Source organism: Podarcis bocagei (genome assembly GCF_964188305.1).
Source record: "Podarcis bocagei genome assembly, chromosome: 1".
NCBI classification, from domain to species: domain Eukaryota; kingdom Metazoa; phylum Chordata; class Lepidosauria; order Squamata; family Lacertidae; genus Podarcis; species Podarcis bocagei.
The window spans coordinates 67,538-84,207 of NC_138125.1; the positions used below are offsets into that span (position 1 = coordinate 67,538).

Genomic DNA, 16,670 nt, shown 5'->3' on the forward strand with positions numbered 1-16,670 from the left:
CCCCGGGGGGCAGAGGGACCCAGAGGAGAGCAGTCAGGCGGAAAAGGTGGAGCAGGGCTAGGATATTAAGTTGGTGCACAAGGGGCGGAGACTCAGACGGAGCTTCGCCGATCTAGCCATTAGACGTAGAGTTGCACGCAGCAGCTTGGGAATGGAAACTGTAACTCAATAAAGACTTTTACTTAATGACCGCTGGCTAGCGTGATCCTCTGTGAGCTAGGATCTTGAAGCAGCTCTGACAACATCCATTGCAGATGAACATTTAAATACTGTGTATGCCAATAAGGCGGTTTTTGAGCCAAAAAGCTACAATGATGTTCAGAATTTACCTAAGCACCAAGTTGTAAATTGGTATAAAGCTATCAACTCTGAGATAGCTTCTTTAAAAGAGCATAGCACCTGGTCTCTTGTACCACAAACCCCAGATATGAGACTTATTGATTCAAAATGGGTTTAAGAAAATGCAAATGGGAAGGATACGCCTATGGTGTGTGGTTTCACCTTTACAGGTGAAGATAAGCCATTTCCTAACAAAACTTTGTATCGTTCTGCTATAGGCAAGCTAAATTTCATTCAAAGAATCTCAAGACCAGATATAACTTATGCCTTTCACTTTCTGGCAAAATTTGTGGGAAAGCCCACTACGCAATGTTTCTCTGCTCTTAAGAGAGTGGTAGTGTACCTTAAACATACCAAACATTATAGGTTGCAGTTTACATCATGTATTGACAAAGGTTTTGAAATTTTCTGTGATGCATCTCATGCAGTGGAACAAAATAATTGCAGGGATGTGTCTGGTATGGTGTTTTGTTATAACGGTTGTCCATTTGAATGGAAGTCCCAGACACAAACCATTATTTGTCTCTCCACAACAGAGAGTGAATTATGTGCATGCGTTCAGGCCACTCATGATGTGGAATGGTATCTGCAAGTATTTGCAGACCTACAGATGCAAGTAACACTACCAGTAAGAGTTTACCTTGATTCCCAGAGCGGACTTGCTATCCTGTGTTCAGAGACCAATACGCAGCGCACTAGAGTCTTAAGGTTACGTTTACAGTTTGTAAAGAAACCAATTGCTGACGAAATGATTGTATTTCAATATGTTCCAGGTGACAATCAAATTGCAGACATTTTTACTAAAGCACTTCCAAAGGTTACTCATGAAAGACATGTACAAAATATGCTTTACGATTTTGTTCCACAATGATGAACCGCAGGGGAAATGTTGAATGGTTTCTTTAAATGTAAAGGTTCATCATTGTTCCACCAGTTGTGTATGTCTTTAAGGGGCCAGAGCAAGGGCCAGAGCAAAATAACGAGACCCAGCTTTACAGCTGTGAAACACAGCAGGTGCTGAGTTGTATTGATTAAGCTGTGTCAGCATTTGGGTGTAGTATATAAGGAGCAGCCCCTAGCTCTTCCGTTACCCTGGGGGATGGGTTGGTGGTTGGGTCTGGTTTGTTGTTGGTGTATTTAGGAGTTTTTGTTTTTGTTATTAAAACCTTGTTTAAGTTATTTTTGAGTCCCTTTTTAATGCATGGTCTCCCCAGCAAGCTCTCTGCAGTGCTACTATACTGCAAATAGCTAACACTGGCACCTCTCAGGTGGGCACTATTGCCATTATAAGAGAATGAGGGAGGTGAGCTCATGGTGAGTCCTGGCACCTCTTTTTCTAGAAAAATAGCACTGGCTGGCACCTTTCCCTGGGATGGCCATGCCATACAGCTTTCATCTAGTTCACACCTGAACTTTCCAACGCAATATGATTTGAAATTGCAGCATTAAGCCTTGGTCACTCACATCAAAGTCCAAATGCTCGGAGACATATTTTATGAGTACGTTGGTGGTCTTGACTGCTCTTTGCCTCTCACTGATTTTTGTGGAGTCAATCCAGCCATTTGTGTGCTGTGAGAGAGAAATCATCGTCATCACATGGAAGGACAACCCTTAATCCAGGTTTGCAAATTCACAAAGCTTCATAGAGGGGACAAATTGCAAAAAGGGGTTGTTTTGTAAAGGAGAAAGTTTGCTGCAATTTGTTTATTATTATTATTAATAATAATAATAATAATAATACCCCACCTCTTTCCCAGACAGGGACTCGAGGCCGCTTACAAACAAAACAAGAACAACTAAAGACACAGAAAAAAGAAGCCGTTTTTAAAAAAGCATTAGTAGAATTAGATATTAATTGGCTCTTGGGTTGCTTTTGTTTTATTATTCATTTTCTGTTCTGATTTTGTATTTTTATGTTGTGAACCGCCCTGCAATCTGTCATTGGTGTGTTTGTGTGTGTGATAATTGCAACAATACAACATACACCTCACCACAGCCATAGCAATGGAATGCAGGAAGCATCCTTAGACCAAGCCCAGCCATTGATCCACAGGTTGGCAGTTGGCAGTTGGCAGTTGGCAGTTGGCCCTTGATCCACAGGACTGGCAGTTGGCCCTTTGGGCCCAGTCTGGAGTCCTGTATCTTTATAGCGCCATTGATCCACAGGACTGGCAGTTGGCCCTTTGGGCCCAGTCTGGAGTCCTGTATCTTTATAGCGCCATTGATCCACAGGACTGGCAGTTGGCCCTTTGGGCTTTCAGACAGAGAGCCTTTTCCCAGCCCCACCTGGAGATGCTGAGGACTGAACCGGGGACCTTGGGCATGCAAGACAGATGCTCTGTCCCGAGCCACGGCCCTTCCCCATACGCCATCAGCAGAGGACATATCTTGTGTGCCTTGCACAAGCATTGCTGGCAGAACAGAGGCCCACGTGACCATCAGCACCCACAACCAGCGCGTTGGCCACAGATGCCCCCCGTGCAATCATTTCAAGAGGGTCTGCTGCTTCCCCCTGCTCTGACACCTTGGGGGCTCCCTTACCACTAATATCTCCTGCAGCGTCTCCAGAGAGGGGGCCTCCGACAGCAAGCTGGTGAGCATGTTGAGCCAGATGTAGACAGTTTGCTGATAACAGTCCTGGAAGGAGAGAAGCAAAAGCACTTAGAAGCTGAAGACCCCCATGGAAATCCCATATGCTCTGGAGCCTTCTAGCCCAAATTTGTAACAAAGCTTATGCAGGGGTTCAAGCACGGCACACAAAGAGTCCTAAACATCAAACGTTTCTTGATGTATGTAAGGTTACAGGTCCTGCGCTATAAAGATACAGGACTCCAGACTGGGCTCAACTTCCTTGGGGTGTTCCAAGGCAGAGGGCCGCCTTGGTGGGGGGGCCCACCCCGCGGAACACCCTCCTATCAGGTGTCAGAGAGATACATCATTATACTTCCGTCTGAAGGCAGCCCTGCATAGGGAAGTTTTAAATATTTGACGTCTGGCTGTGTTTTAATTTGTTGGAAGCCGCCCAGAGTGGCGAGAGTAACCCAGTCAGATGGGCAGCAGATAAACAAACAAGCAAACAAATTAAATTAAATGCAGCGTAGGAGGGAGGCATGAGAGTCACAAAATGCAGGCATGCAGGAATCATACGTGGATGCATTCTAGCAAAGGTGAAATGCAATAAATATGGAAACATGATTAAAATCAAAAATATACACCCCAAGTCTCTGGCTGTTACATCATTGTGATGGGTCAAGTGTCTCAGGCAGCATTCTTTGCGGCTTACACGGCTCAGACTCTTTGCCCTCAAATCCTTTAACCTGGCAACCCCATTTTCCTCCAGAAGCAGAAGGTCCAGTCACCTGGCTCTGCGTTGGTGGCACAGAGCTCCCGGCCTTGATCTTCGTAACCTGCAGTGATGGCAATTGGAAGACCTTCTGGATGGTTCTCTTGATCAGCTGAGCCCGGAGCAGGGGGCCCATGCATGGTCTCAAGGCACTGAGAAGAGAAAGAAGGGGAGAGGAAAGGATCAGCACCCAGCAGCCCATAAACCTGGTGAAGAAATATGTACTGTGCCTGGCCGTACTTACGTCAGGCGAGTGATGTTTTCCATCGCCTGGTGCAGGATGGTGAGTGATGCCACTGGCTCCTCTTTGATAACCTCCTGTGGTGGGGAAGCACACAGCATGTCAGGGACCTGGAGGCGCCATCCCTGCCGCCACCACCACACCAAGCCCTGAGGTGTGCTCTCTATCCAGCCCACTTGACAACTTCTTTGCAATTGGCAAGTGGGTCCTCCTAGGGGAGAAGAGTGGGCTTCCTGGATCTGGGAAGAAGATCCCTTTTTCTCCTGGGCAGAGCTCTACCCCATAAGAAGAGCAGAAGACCAGCCTTCTTGACCAGGCCAAGGGCCCATCTCGTCCACAGTGGCCAGCCAGACATCTGTGAGAAGCCAGGGAGCAGACCATGAGCCCCCCAAGAGCCCTCTCCCCGCCTGTGGCTTCCAGCAACTATATGCAGAAACATGGCTTCCTTCCTCTGTGGAGGTCGAACATAGCAATCATGGCTGGGAGCCCTCGACAGCCCTCTCCTCCGGGGAGAACCTAGCCTCTTTTCCTTAGGCGCTGGTGACAGCCTGCTGAGGTTGCCACAATGGAGGGCTGCCTTTCAAGAGGGTTTGGAAACTTCAGCTGGAGCAGAAGGTGACCACCCAGAAATGGTTTGGGGCCAGATGGTCAGAACATGCAACCCAGAGCTAGACCTACACAGCTATTTTTAAGAAAAAACGCTCTGAAAAGAAACCCCAGGAGATTCCCCCTCTTTTTTTTCTTTTTCTTTCTACTCACTATGATGCAGAAGGTGAGCTCCTCTTTGTGGGGGAAGGTGACATGTCCCACATTCGATTGCAGAAGCGCCTTGGTTGTTAGAGTTGCTGCCTTCATAAAGCTCTTCTTCAAATCCTCGTTCTGAAAGGAGAAGGGATTTTGTAAAATTGAGTTTGAATCAAAATCACAAGGAAACATAAAGCCACACTGACCCTAACCCTAATTCTAATCCTTACCCTAACCCTAACCCAGAAATGGTCTTGTTAGATAGTTAAATTCATGTTGAATTGCTGTTTTAGGGTTTCTTTTTAAAAAGTCTGGAAAGAATTAATCCATTTTGCATTACTTTCTATGGGAAAGCGTGCCTTGGTTTGGAACACTTTGGTTTCAGAATGGATCAAGTTTGAGAACCAAGGTACCACTGTAATGCCCCATCTGGTCCTAAGGGTGGAGCCAGTATACACCCCAGTCTACAACCCTTTGGTGGATGAAGCCAAAGACCCTGCCCTAGGGCACAGTCTGAAGGCAATGTGGTGCAAGGACCTTGACGGAGCTCAGGAGGTCTGCTCAGTGCCTGGATGGTGACCACGGGGGAAATGGTTGCACACCTCCTGGAGTAATATGACAGGAGAAAGGCAGGATGTACCGTATTTTTTCATGTATAAGAGACCCCCTATTAGGGGGGACTCCCAATTAAGAAAATGGGGGGGGGGAGGATTGCCCAGAGTTGCTGAGCTTTTGGAAGGGAGGATTACCCACAGTTGTTCAGCTATTTGGGGGGAGGGGATTCCAAAAATTGCTCACCCGCTGGACCTATGCTGCCACTTACACACGTCGCAAAACCCACCTATTGTCTGTCCCTCGCCGGCAGAAACCGCCAACCGCCTTCCCAATTTCCGCAGCGACAGCCAGTCAACACCACCCCTTGCCGCAGCCACCAATAACACGCACAATAGCCACTGACTATCTCCGGCTTGCAGCGGCAACCAAACCCATGTCCCCCCTATGCACTATCTGTGTATAAGATGACCCTCATTTTTAAACATCATTTTTTAATAATAATAAAAAACACCTTGTCTTATACACGGAAAAGTATGGTATAGCTGAGAGAACAAACAACAGGAGTCCGTGTGATAATCAGAGCCATACCTTCCTGCTGTTCTGGAATTGGAAGAGGAGTTCCTGTGTTATGAGGTCTATGAAAAGGGGGAGCTCATCCTGCCATGCCCCGAATGCCATTTGCCCGCAGCAAAGGATGGCGGTGATACTGGCATTGGTCTCGCTAGTATTCTGGAGGGAAAGGATGGGGAAAGTGAGTTTGGGAACCTTAAGTGCAATTGGAGACAAATCACCATTTACTTGGGACCTTTTAGCAGCTGGGAAAATATTAGTAGTCAGTAAGTTGTTGTGCGAAAGGTGGAGGGCACAAGGAGAAGGGGACAACAGAGGACGAGATGGCTGGACAGTGTTCTCGCAGCTACCAGCATGAGTTTGACCAAGCTGCGGGAGGCAGTGGAAGACAGGAGTGCCTGGCGTGCTCTGGTCCAGGGGGTCACGAAGAGTCGGACACGACTAAACGACTAAGCAACAACAACAAGTTGTTGTGCAGACTTACAAATTTTGTATTTTTTTTCCTCCAGGAAACTCAAACTGCTGGCAAGCCAGGCCTCCCCCATCCTACATATGTGCATCGGGTTCTTCCTGCCTAAATGTAGAGCCTGACATTTGACCCTACTGAATTTCATTTTGTTAGTTTGGGCCCAGTTCTCCAATCTGTTAAGGTTATCTTGAATCCCGATTCTGTCTTCTGTGGCATTGGCTACCCTTCCCAGTTTGGTGTCATCTGCAAATTTGATGAGCATCCCCTCAATTCCTTCATCCAAGTCATTTATTTTTAAAAAAACGTGGAACAACAACGGGCCCAGGACAGAACCCTGTGACACCCCACTGGTCAATTTTTTCCCAGGATGACAAGGAACCATGAAGGTGTTCTCTTTGGGTTTGGTCAGTCAACCAGGGAGAAAGTACAGGACAGTGTAGGGTAGACTGACCACTGGTGCTCTTTTCCATGGGAGCTGCTTTTTTAAAATTAAAATGAACTGGGTGGATCTGCTCATCTTCTCCATAGTGAGGGTTGGGAAATTTCCTTGGTCATTTCCCAACTCTCAGCAAAAATCCAGGGGTACCACACTCCTGGGTTTCATTTCTCTTGGATGGCAGAGCACAAGAGAGTTCAGGGCTGCGTTCAGATGTAACAATAAACCAGAGGGCATCAACATAGGTTGGCCTCTAGCTCCCATCAGCCTCAGCCAGTATGGCCAGTGGTCAGGAGGGATGGGAGTTGCAGTCTGTAGCATCTGAAGGGCACCATTTTGGTTACCTCTGTGATAAACTATGGTTTATTATTGTGTGAATGAGCCTTGGACTCATCGGCTCCTGCTCCCTTCTCCTCTAGCACAGTTGCAAAAAGGAGACCGGAAGCTTGAGGGAAGTTAACTGAAAGTGGAAGGAAAAGGTTCTGATCCCCTTCCAGCTGGGTTGGAGAATTGGAGAGTCGGGGGCACATGACCCCAAGGCCCCCTCAGGTTATGGAACTGTTAGATCCGCACGCAGTTACTATGCCTTTGTAATAATTTGCTTAATTGACAAATATATGGAGGTGAACACAGAGAGTGACACTCAACTATGCTTTGCTTCAAGTAGACCTGTTGAAATGAATGGGCCTAACTTAGTCATCTTCATTAAATTCAATGGGTCTACTCTAGAACATAGTTGAATGGGGCCAGCAGGCACTCCCGTAAGCAGAAGAACCCTTGCACGAGAGCAAATTTGGCAGCTGCCCTGCCCCGGGATGCAGCTGAAACCTCTCCCCTATTTCTCTCTGCCTCTCCCAGCCTGCCGACTGCCTTCTCTCTTGGTTTCTGCTCCCTCCCCTCAGTTGGAGTGGTGTCCCCTCTTCCAAACTCTAAGAGGTTCTTCATTCAAAGCTTTCTGACAGCACAACACTCTCCCTTGGGAGGTTGTGGACTCTCCGTTGGAGGTTGGATGGCCATCTCTCAGGGATGCTTGAGCTGAGATTCCTGCATTGGAGGGGGTTGGACTAGATGACCCTTGGGGTCCCCCATTAGCTTCCACTATTGAAGAAATGCCAACCAACCATCTGACAACCAACCTAAAAACATGGGCCAGTGTACTTTTGTATTGCATGTACTCTGGGGATGACCAATGGTTTCTAACGATTCCGTTTGACTGACTGACTGAGTCAAGGGATCAGATCAGATCTAGGATCTGGAGCCACAGAGACAGGACTGCTGGAGCCCACTTCAGAAGGATGACTGAGACATACCCACAGAGGAAGTTGTCTGGCTTCCATACTGAGAGGATGAGCAGATCTAATTGCCTTTTTGGAATGGTAAGGATCCCATCCCTTGAAAAAGAGCATATTTGGAAATGGGGCAGGATTTGTTCTTCTCCAACACAGCTCTGTTTTCCTAGATCAGAGGAACCCAGAGGCTGCTTCACATGTTTTGGTGTGGATGTAAATAGCTGCTAAGGATCCAATTTGCCAGGATCTTCGTCTAACCATTGGCCATGCTGTCAGGGGCTGATGGGAGTTCCAACTCAAAACACACGGATGGGGAAGGGGCACAAGGCTGGGGGTGGCTGACCTACACTCTTGCTATGCTCCTTCCTCACTTCACACCCTTACCTCAGACGTCTCAGTCTTCCTTTTAATGGCTGCACGGCCAAAATCCCGCACTGCCACCAGCACCTGGGAAATATGGGTGCTTGAAGCCACACCGATAGCCTCAGAAATTCCCTAGAGAGAATGAGGCATGTCAAACATGTCGTTTTCTTGATTGCAATTAGTGATAATAATAATAGTAATAAATTTTATTTATATCCCACCCTCCCCAGCCAAAGCCGGGCTCAGGGCGGCTAACAACAATAAAATAGTACAACATTCTAAAAACATTTCATTATAAAAATTAATTAAAATCAATTAAAATGAAATTGATGGCAACCATTAAGCTAAGCTGATCATGAGGGACGGAGGATAAATGTGATTCTGTAAGCAGATTGCTGCAAAATGTGGGGAACCAAATTTAAGAGTGGGGAAATGAGACACTTAGAGAACCAGTTTGAACAGATTCTTTCATCCTGGATAATAATAGGGGTGGTTTGAAGAACGATATTTCTGTGGATTCTGATGTGAACTGACCAGACCACACCTCCCAGACTCATGTGCAGCTTGCAATGCAAGGATGCCTTGCATTCTGACATTTTCGAATCTTGTGATACAGTTCTTGGCTTCATTAAACACCCAACTACATTAAAATGCATCATTTATACACTGGAAGTATTTGTAATCCACCCCTCACCCAAAGGCGCCAGAGCAGGAATATGCACCATCTAAACCAGGGTGCTCCAATTTCTCATACCAAGTGGGCCACAAGAGTAGTTCAGCACAGAACCTGTGGGCTGCACACTGACTTGTCATGTGGGAGAGGGGAGCAAGGCCAACATTTGACACACACGCCCCGGCCTGCATGCTGCCTTCCCAAAGGTAGGCAGGTGAGGCGCTGGGTTTTGGGAAGGAGGCACGAGGCTCTGGTGGGACCTAGCGCCTTCCCACCTTCTTGCCCAAGGTGGGAAAGAGCTAACTGAGGACTCTAGGACCCTGACAGATCACACCTGCCTCCTTCCCCAAGCCCAGCACCTCCTTACCCAGCTTTGGGAAGGCGGTGCAAGGCCTACAGGTGTGTAGGGGTGCCTCCAAGGTTGCTGAGGGCTGCCAAGAAAGGCATTGAGGGCCACTTGTTGGCTGCTCTGATCGAACCCAAAACTAAACAAATCTGCCCCAGATATGTTGAATGCTGAAAAACTGTTCCTCCTTTGAGGGGGTGACCGGGTGGGCACGAGCAGAGACCAATCCGGAAATGAGGACAGAGGGCTGGTGGGGTCTGTGGGGTAATGTCAGGGACTGGCTGGATGAGTAAGAGTGGGGGACCCTGGATTGTGGTGGTGGGACACTGGGGAGCAGCCTGGGGAGGCGCTTGAAGCAGGAGGGTTCAGAAGGAGGAGGCTCTTCCAGGACACGGCTGGAGGTGGAGAGTCTCCGTGTGAGCGCAGTCACAGTCCCACACATTCACTCACCTCTCTGTCTGCTTCCTCTTCGAGAGCCAACCTCAGGAGTAAGTGCAGGTACTGGTGGACTGTCTCTGCGCTCCTGGAATCCCGCAGCTTGAGTCCATAATATCTATAGAGGGCATTCTAAGGGTTGGGGAAGGTTTGGGTGAGTCACAGGGAGGAGAGACCCCACCAGCTACATCAACTGCTTTTGGAAAACCAAAGAATTTCAATTTTAGCGTCTGAAAATGTCGGGTGATACTAAATAATAATAATAGATTGCAAGTACTAGGCAATTGTTTTAATGATTTGTATGCAATTTTACACATCTTCTGAATTCCCAAGTCATGTTACAACTCTTTAAAGGTAAAGGTAAAGGGACCCCTGACAATTAAGTCCAGTCGCAAATGACTCTGGGCTTAAAGCTCATCTCGCTTTAAGGCCGAGGGAGCCGGCATTTGTCCGCTTCTGCAGACAGTTTTTCCAGGTCATGTGGCCAGCATGACTAAGTCGCTTCTGGCGAAACCAGAGCAGCACACGGAAATGCCGTTTACCTTCCAGCCGGAGCAGTACTGGCTTCGGCTGGGGAGGGATTGGATATAAATATATTATTATTATTATTATTATTATTATTATTATTATTATTATTATTATTATTAATTTACTTGCACTATGTGCTTTTGAACTGCTAGGTGGGCAGGAGCTGGGACCGAACAACGGGAGCTCACCCCATCGCAGGGATTCGAACCGCCAACCTTCCGATCGGCAAGCCCAAGCAGCACAGTGGTTTAACCCACAGCGCCATCCGCGTCCCTATTACAACTCTTTATTATTCCTCATTTGGGGAATTTGAAAGTTGACAAGTTCAGCATGTCCTAATTGCTCTTCCTCCACTGTTGGAGGCAGGAATGCTTCTGAATAAAGAAAAAAACATACAACATTTCCTGGGGTCCAAGTCACCCCACCAAATCAAGTTCATGGATTGGTTCTTCTTCCGGTCTACAGATCCTGCACTGATCGTCTTCTCTGCTTCCCCAAGTTTGCCTGGTCCTCTTTTCAAGCCCCCCCCCCCCAGACTGGCGGTTGCCACTCCTTCTCACCAGCGGAAAGTCGTCTCCTGCATGTGCAAACAGGACCTTCCTCCAAGCTAGGCTCCCAATAGTTCAGGCCTAGGCAAAGACGGCCCTCCAGCTGTTTGGGGACTCCAATGCCCATCACCCCTGACCTGCTGGTCCTGTGAGCTAGGGATGATGGGAGCTGTAGTCCCAAAGCAGCTGGAGGGCCGAGTTTGCCTTTGTCTGTGATAGTTAATGGCAGTTCCCCTCAACTTGAACCCTTCTACATGCTCCCACCAGCCCCAGGCAGCATATGGTCCAGAACATTCAGAGGGCACCAGGTTGGGAAATCCTGGTTCACGCTGCGCAACATCAGACCAGGGTGGATAAAAATCAATGACCCATTATTTTTTTTAATGGATTTCTTTGATTTAAATCACATTTTTTAAAAAAAATTAAATTGGATTTCTAAAATAAAATGCTTTTAGAGGAAAAATCTTTCGGAATATATTTTTCTATTTAAGTTGCATTATAGTCCAGAGGCTATTCACTGGGTAGTAAGGGTTTATTTTAAGTTTTTCATATATGCTAAAATTCAGTCTAAGAATTTTTTTTAAAAAAATGTTTAACTACATCATGGATATATAAGCTATAATGTTATTGTTTTAGTTAAATAAATTGTTTAAATTCTTATTAAGGAAATGATTATTTTTCTCCTTCCAATAAGGTACAGCAGAAAAGTTGTCCAAATCTACAATGGTACCTCAGGTTAAGAACTTAACTCGTTCCGGAGGTCTGTTCTTAACCTGAAACTGTTCTTAACCTGAAGCACCACTGTTAGAGGTATCGGTTGGTTGCTTGAGAGCAATCAGGCAATATGGCTCAAGAGTCTGTTTTCAAGCTTTCTTCTTAGTGATCAAAACTTTTAGAATGCAGAGCGCCTCTATTCCCTGTCTTGCTCATTCACGGGCAGAATCTGAGAGTGGGCGGCCCTTCAACCTTCCCCAGCAGAGTAATTTCTTGGCGCCCAGTCTGCGCCTCCCCTCTCTGCGCGGAAGCCTACTGCGCAAGGAAGGCTTGGGTAATGGGGGACCCCCCTCCTCCCCGCTTTGCTCAGGCAAGGTGTCCAGGCACCGCCTTGCCTCCTCCGACCCCTGCATCTCCTCTCCTTCCTCCGCTGAGGAACTGCTGCTTCCCACGATCTTTGGGGGCTCTCTGTAATCCACCCGGCTTTTCCCCTCTCGCCCCTGAGCCGATGGCAGTTCTTAACACGAGGTACTATTTCTGGGTTAGCGGAGTCGGTAACCTGAAGCGTATGTAACCTGAAGCGTCTGTACACAGTTAACTTATTATACCCCACAATAATTTCATAATTATTTGTCTATGCATTTCTAACAGTATAACCAAATCAGTAGTAAAAACTACTCTGGAAATTTATTATTCCCAAAATGAAACCTTCATCTGGTTGTAAATATTAAGATTATACAAGCAAGAATGTAAAAATATGTTTTAAATTGATTTGATTTCAATCAAATCCACCCTGCATCACACACACCTGGGGAGATGTCTGGAGGTGTTGGAGGATGGTGTCCAAAATCTCCCTTTCATCCATCCTCTCCAAAGCTTCTGGGATTGTTCTTCCTCCCAGCATTTTCTTACCCATCCACAGGAACTTGAAGTTTTCATCAGAGAGTTCTTCAGAAAGAAAGAGAGAGAGGGGTGAGTAAATGAGGCAGATGAGAGGGAAAGGTACCGTATTTTTCCATGTATAACACGCCCCCATATATAAGACGCTCCATATTTTTGGGCACTCAAAATTTAGAAATGGGGGCAGATTGCCAAGACTTGTTAAGCTGTTTTGGGGAGGGGTTGCCCAGAGTGGTTGAGTTTTATTTGGGGGGAGGGAGCCATTAATCAAATTGCACAGTTGCAGGCATCAACCACCAAGTCACCTATCGTCTGCCAGTCGACAACAGCCCTTTCCACAGCAAAGAAATCATGGCTGGGAATCTCCTCCTGGCAGCTACAACCAAGCGCCCGTCCCCCCTCAACACTCCCCCTGTAGAAGAGGAGCCCCAATTTGACACTTGATTTGGGGGGTAAAAAACCTAGTCTTATACACGAGAAAAGACGGCAAGTTCTTTCTCAGGGGGCTTCTCGCCTGTTGCAATGAGCGGGTGCATGCCATATCTGAACAGGGATCATAGAACTGTAGCGTCTGAAGGGACCTGCGGGGTCACCTAGTCCAACCCCCAGCAATGCAGAACAGGGGCAGCCACCCGGAAGTCCCTGCTCCATGTTACACGCCTCATAACAAGGAGGGGTGGGGTGGGGGGGACTTGCACCCAGACATCAAGGAAACCAAGAGAGACCCCAGCCTTGTATCATAATAATAATAATTTATTATTTATACCCCGCCCATCTGGCTGAGTTTCCCCAGCCACTCTGGGCGGCTCCCAATCAAGTATTAAAAACAATACAGCGTTAAATGTTAAAAACTTCCCTAAACAGGGCTGCCTTCAGATGTCTTTTAAAGATAGGATAGCTACTTATTTCCTGCACATCTGAAGGGAGGGTATTCCACAGGGTGGGCGCCACCACTGAGAAGGCCCTCTGCCTGGTTCCCTGTAGCCTCACTTCTCGCAATGAGGGAACCGCCAGAAGGCCCTCGGAGCTGGACCTCAGTGTCTAGGCTGAACGATGGGAGTGGAGACGCTCCTTCAGGTATACAGGACCGAGGCCGTTTAGGGCTTTAACACTTTGAATCATGCTCGGAAACGTACTGGGAGCCAATGCAGATCTCTCAGAACCAGTGTTATGTGGTCCCAGTGGCCGCTCCCAGTCACCAGCCTAGCTGCCACATTCTGGATTAATTGCAGTTTCTGGGTCACCTTCAAAGGTAGCCCCACGTAGAGCGCATTGCAGTAGTCCAAGCGGGAGATGACTAGAGCATGCACCACTCTGGCGAGACAGTTCGCGGGCAGGTAGGGTCTCAGCCTGCGTACCAGATGGAGCTGGTAAACAGCTGCCCTGGACACAGATTTGACCTGCGCCTCCATGGACAGCTGTGAGTCCAAAGTGACTCCCAGGCTGCGCACCTGGTCCTTCAGGGGCACAGTTACCCCATTCAGGACCAGGGAATCCCCTACACCCACCCGCACCCTGTCCCCCAAAAACAGGACTTGTCAGGATTCAACCTCAATCTGTTAGCCACCATCCATCCTCCAACCACCTCCAGGCACTCACACAGGACCTTCACCGCCTTCACTGGTTCTGATTTAAAGGAGAGGTAGAGCTGGGTATCATCCGCATACTGATGAACACCCAGCCCAAACCCCCGATGATCTCTCCCAGCGGCTTCATATAGATATTAAAAAGCATGGGGGAGAGGACAGAACCCTGAGGCACCCCACAAGTGAGAGCCCAGGGGTCTGAACACTCATCCCCCAACACCACTTTCTGGACACGGCCCAGGAGAAAGGAGCGGAACCACCGTATAGCAGTGCCGCCATCTCCCAGCCCCTCTAGACGGTCCAGAAGGATGTTATGGTCAATGGTGTCAAAGGCCGCTGAGAGATCCAGCAGAACTAGGAAACAGCTCTCTCCTTTGTCCCTAGCCCGCCGGAGATCATCAACCAGCGCGACCAAGGCAGTTTCAGTCCCACGGTGAGGCCTGAATCCCGATTGGAAGGGATCCAAATGGTCCGCATCCTCCAGGCGTGCTTGGAGTTGTTCGGCAACCACCTGCTCAATCACCTTGCCCAAGAATGGCAGATTTGAGACTGGGCGATAGTTGACCAAACTGGCTGGGTCTAAAGATTTTTTTTTTAAGAAGCAGTTTAATGACTGCCTCTTTCAGCAGGTCTGGGAATGCCCCCTCACAGAGAGAAGCATTCACCACCCCACGAAGCCCATTGCCCAGCCCTTCCCAGCTCGCTTTTATCAGCCAGGATGGGCAAGGATCAAGGAGACAGGTGGCCGGTTTCACTTGTCCAAGCAGCCTGTCCACATCCTCGGAGGTAACAGATTGGAATTGATCCCATGTAACAGGACCAGACAGAACTCTAGCACTCTCCTGCCCTGGCCCTGCTCCCACGGTGGAGTCTACCTCCTTATGAATCAGAGCGACTTTATCTGCAAAAAACTTTGCAAAAGCATTGCAGGAGATCTTGGGGTCCCTACCAGGCCCCGGTGGTGCAGGTGGTTCCGATAGATTGCGAACCACCTGAAAAAGTCTCCTACTGCAGATGCCGTCGCCATTGCCACTTGGTAGGCTCGACGTTGAGCTCTAGCCCGTGTCCAGTCTGATTCAGAGTGAGTTTTCCGCCATCAGTGCTCTAGCTGTCTCAACGATTGTTTCATCGCCCTCAGCACTGGGGAAAACCATGGAGTTGTCTGGGCTCCATGCAATCGGAGAGGGCGCTTCAGAGCCAGACAGTCAATAGCCCTGGTTAACTCCGCATTCCAAGGGGCCACCAGGGAATCAGCCGAGAGGCCATCAACTTGGGATAAAACATCCCCTACCACTCTCTGGAAACCAGTTGGATCCATTAAGTAGCGGGGTCGGACCATCCGAATTGGTCCCACCTCCCTGCAGAGGGGAAGGGTCGTGGAGAAGTCCAGTTGCGCCAGGAAGTGATCTGACCATGGCACTTCTTTTGTTAGTGTCAGATCACCAACATCCGTAGAGGTAAACACCAAGTCTAAGGCCAAGGGGAACCCAAAAGGGATCTGGTTCTGCCTACTCACCTGGGAACGCTGGCCCAGAGTCCGCAAGGCTCTTCTTTTTTGAGGGCCGCTGCTGGCTTGTGTCTTGCTTGCTGGGCAGGGACAAGGGCCGCTGCTGTCTTGAGTCTTCCCTGCTTGGGTCTTGCCTGCTGTCTTGCCTGCTTGCCTGCTGAAAAGTGCTGGTCTGGGGCTGCCCCAGCCCTGGCAAGACTAGGGGTCTGGCCTCTGCCGCCCTGGCCTCTGCCGCTGATGGTGTAGGCTTTGCCAATGCTGGCAGTAGGACGGGGGCCTCTTCCTCAAATGAGGGGTAGATCTTGTTTTTGGGTGCAACTTGATTTTTCCTCCTGCCCTCTGTGGCTGATGTTGAAGGCTTCGCCAATGGCGGCAGTAGGGCAGGGGCCTCATCATACGAGGGGTAGATCTTGTTTTTATTTTTTCTTTTCAGAAAAAAAGGCATCCTGCAAGATGCAAAAAGATTAGGAATTATTGGGAAATGATATATAATGAATTGAAAAAACTGTGTAAAAAGACTTTTGTTAAGAAACCAGAAGCATTCCTTCTAGGAATTTTAGACCAAGATGTAAAAAAAGAAAACTGGGAATTATTTATGTATGCAACAACAGCGGCAAGAATTTTATTAGCACAAACTTGGAAGACAGAAGAAATACCCACGAAAGAACAATGGCAAGGGAAACTTATGGAATATGCAGAACTGGCAAAACTAACAGAAAAATTACATGAAAAGGACAACAAAGACTTTAAAAGAGAATGGGAACCATTTACAACATATATGAAGAGGCAACATAAAGAAATGGACTCATTGGCAGGGTTTGAGTGAACAATCACAAATGTCTACAACAAAAAATAAGACTATATGTATTGAGGAAATTTTGGGGAAACATCAAATACGCAAGGTGAACAATAGGGAAATAAAACAAATGTGAGTACGAGGGAAGTCCAGGGGAGGAGGGTCGAAATATGAAAAATTGTTAAAGATATAGTGTTAGAAGTAGAATCCATGGAAAAATCAATTAAAAAAATTATTTTAAAAAAATAAATAGAATCTCTGGATAAGAAATTGTCATTTTTAGGTAAT

The 16,670-nt window shown here is 47.8% G+C and overlaps 1 protein-coding gene across 1 annotated transcript; it reads right to left on the reverse strand.

The window, feature by feature from the left end:
- Window positions 1-1,659: 1,659 nt before the first annotated feature.
- LOC308596803 (uncharacterized protein) lies at window positions 1,660-16,031 on the reverse strand (the record flags this gene model as incomplete). The annotated part of the gene is made up of 7 exons (XM_081212077.1): window positions 1,660-1,908; window positions 2,881-2,976; window positions 3,699-3,834; window positions 3,927-4,000; window positions 9,819-9,935; window positions 12,402-12,541; window positions 15,596-16,031. The coding sequence occupies 7 exons, from the start codon at window positions 16,029-16,031 to the stop codon at window positions 1,741-1,743; spliced, it is 1,167 nt and encodes a 388-aa protein (XP_081068203.1). The 3' UTR covers window positions 1,660-1,740.
- Between the last annotated feature and the right edge of the window lie 639 nt (window positions 16,032-16,670).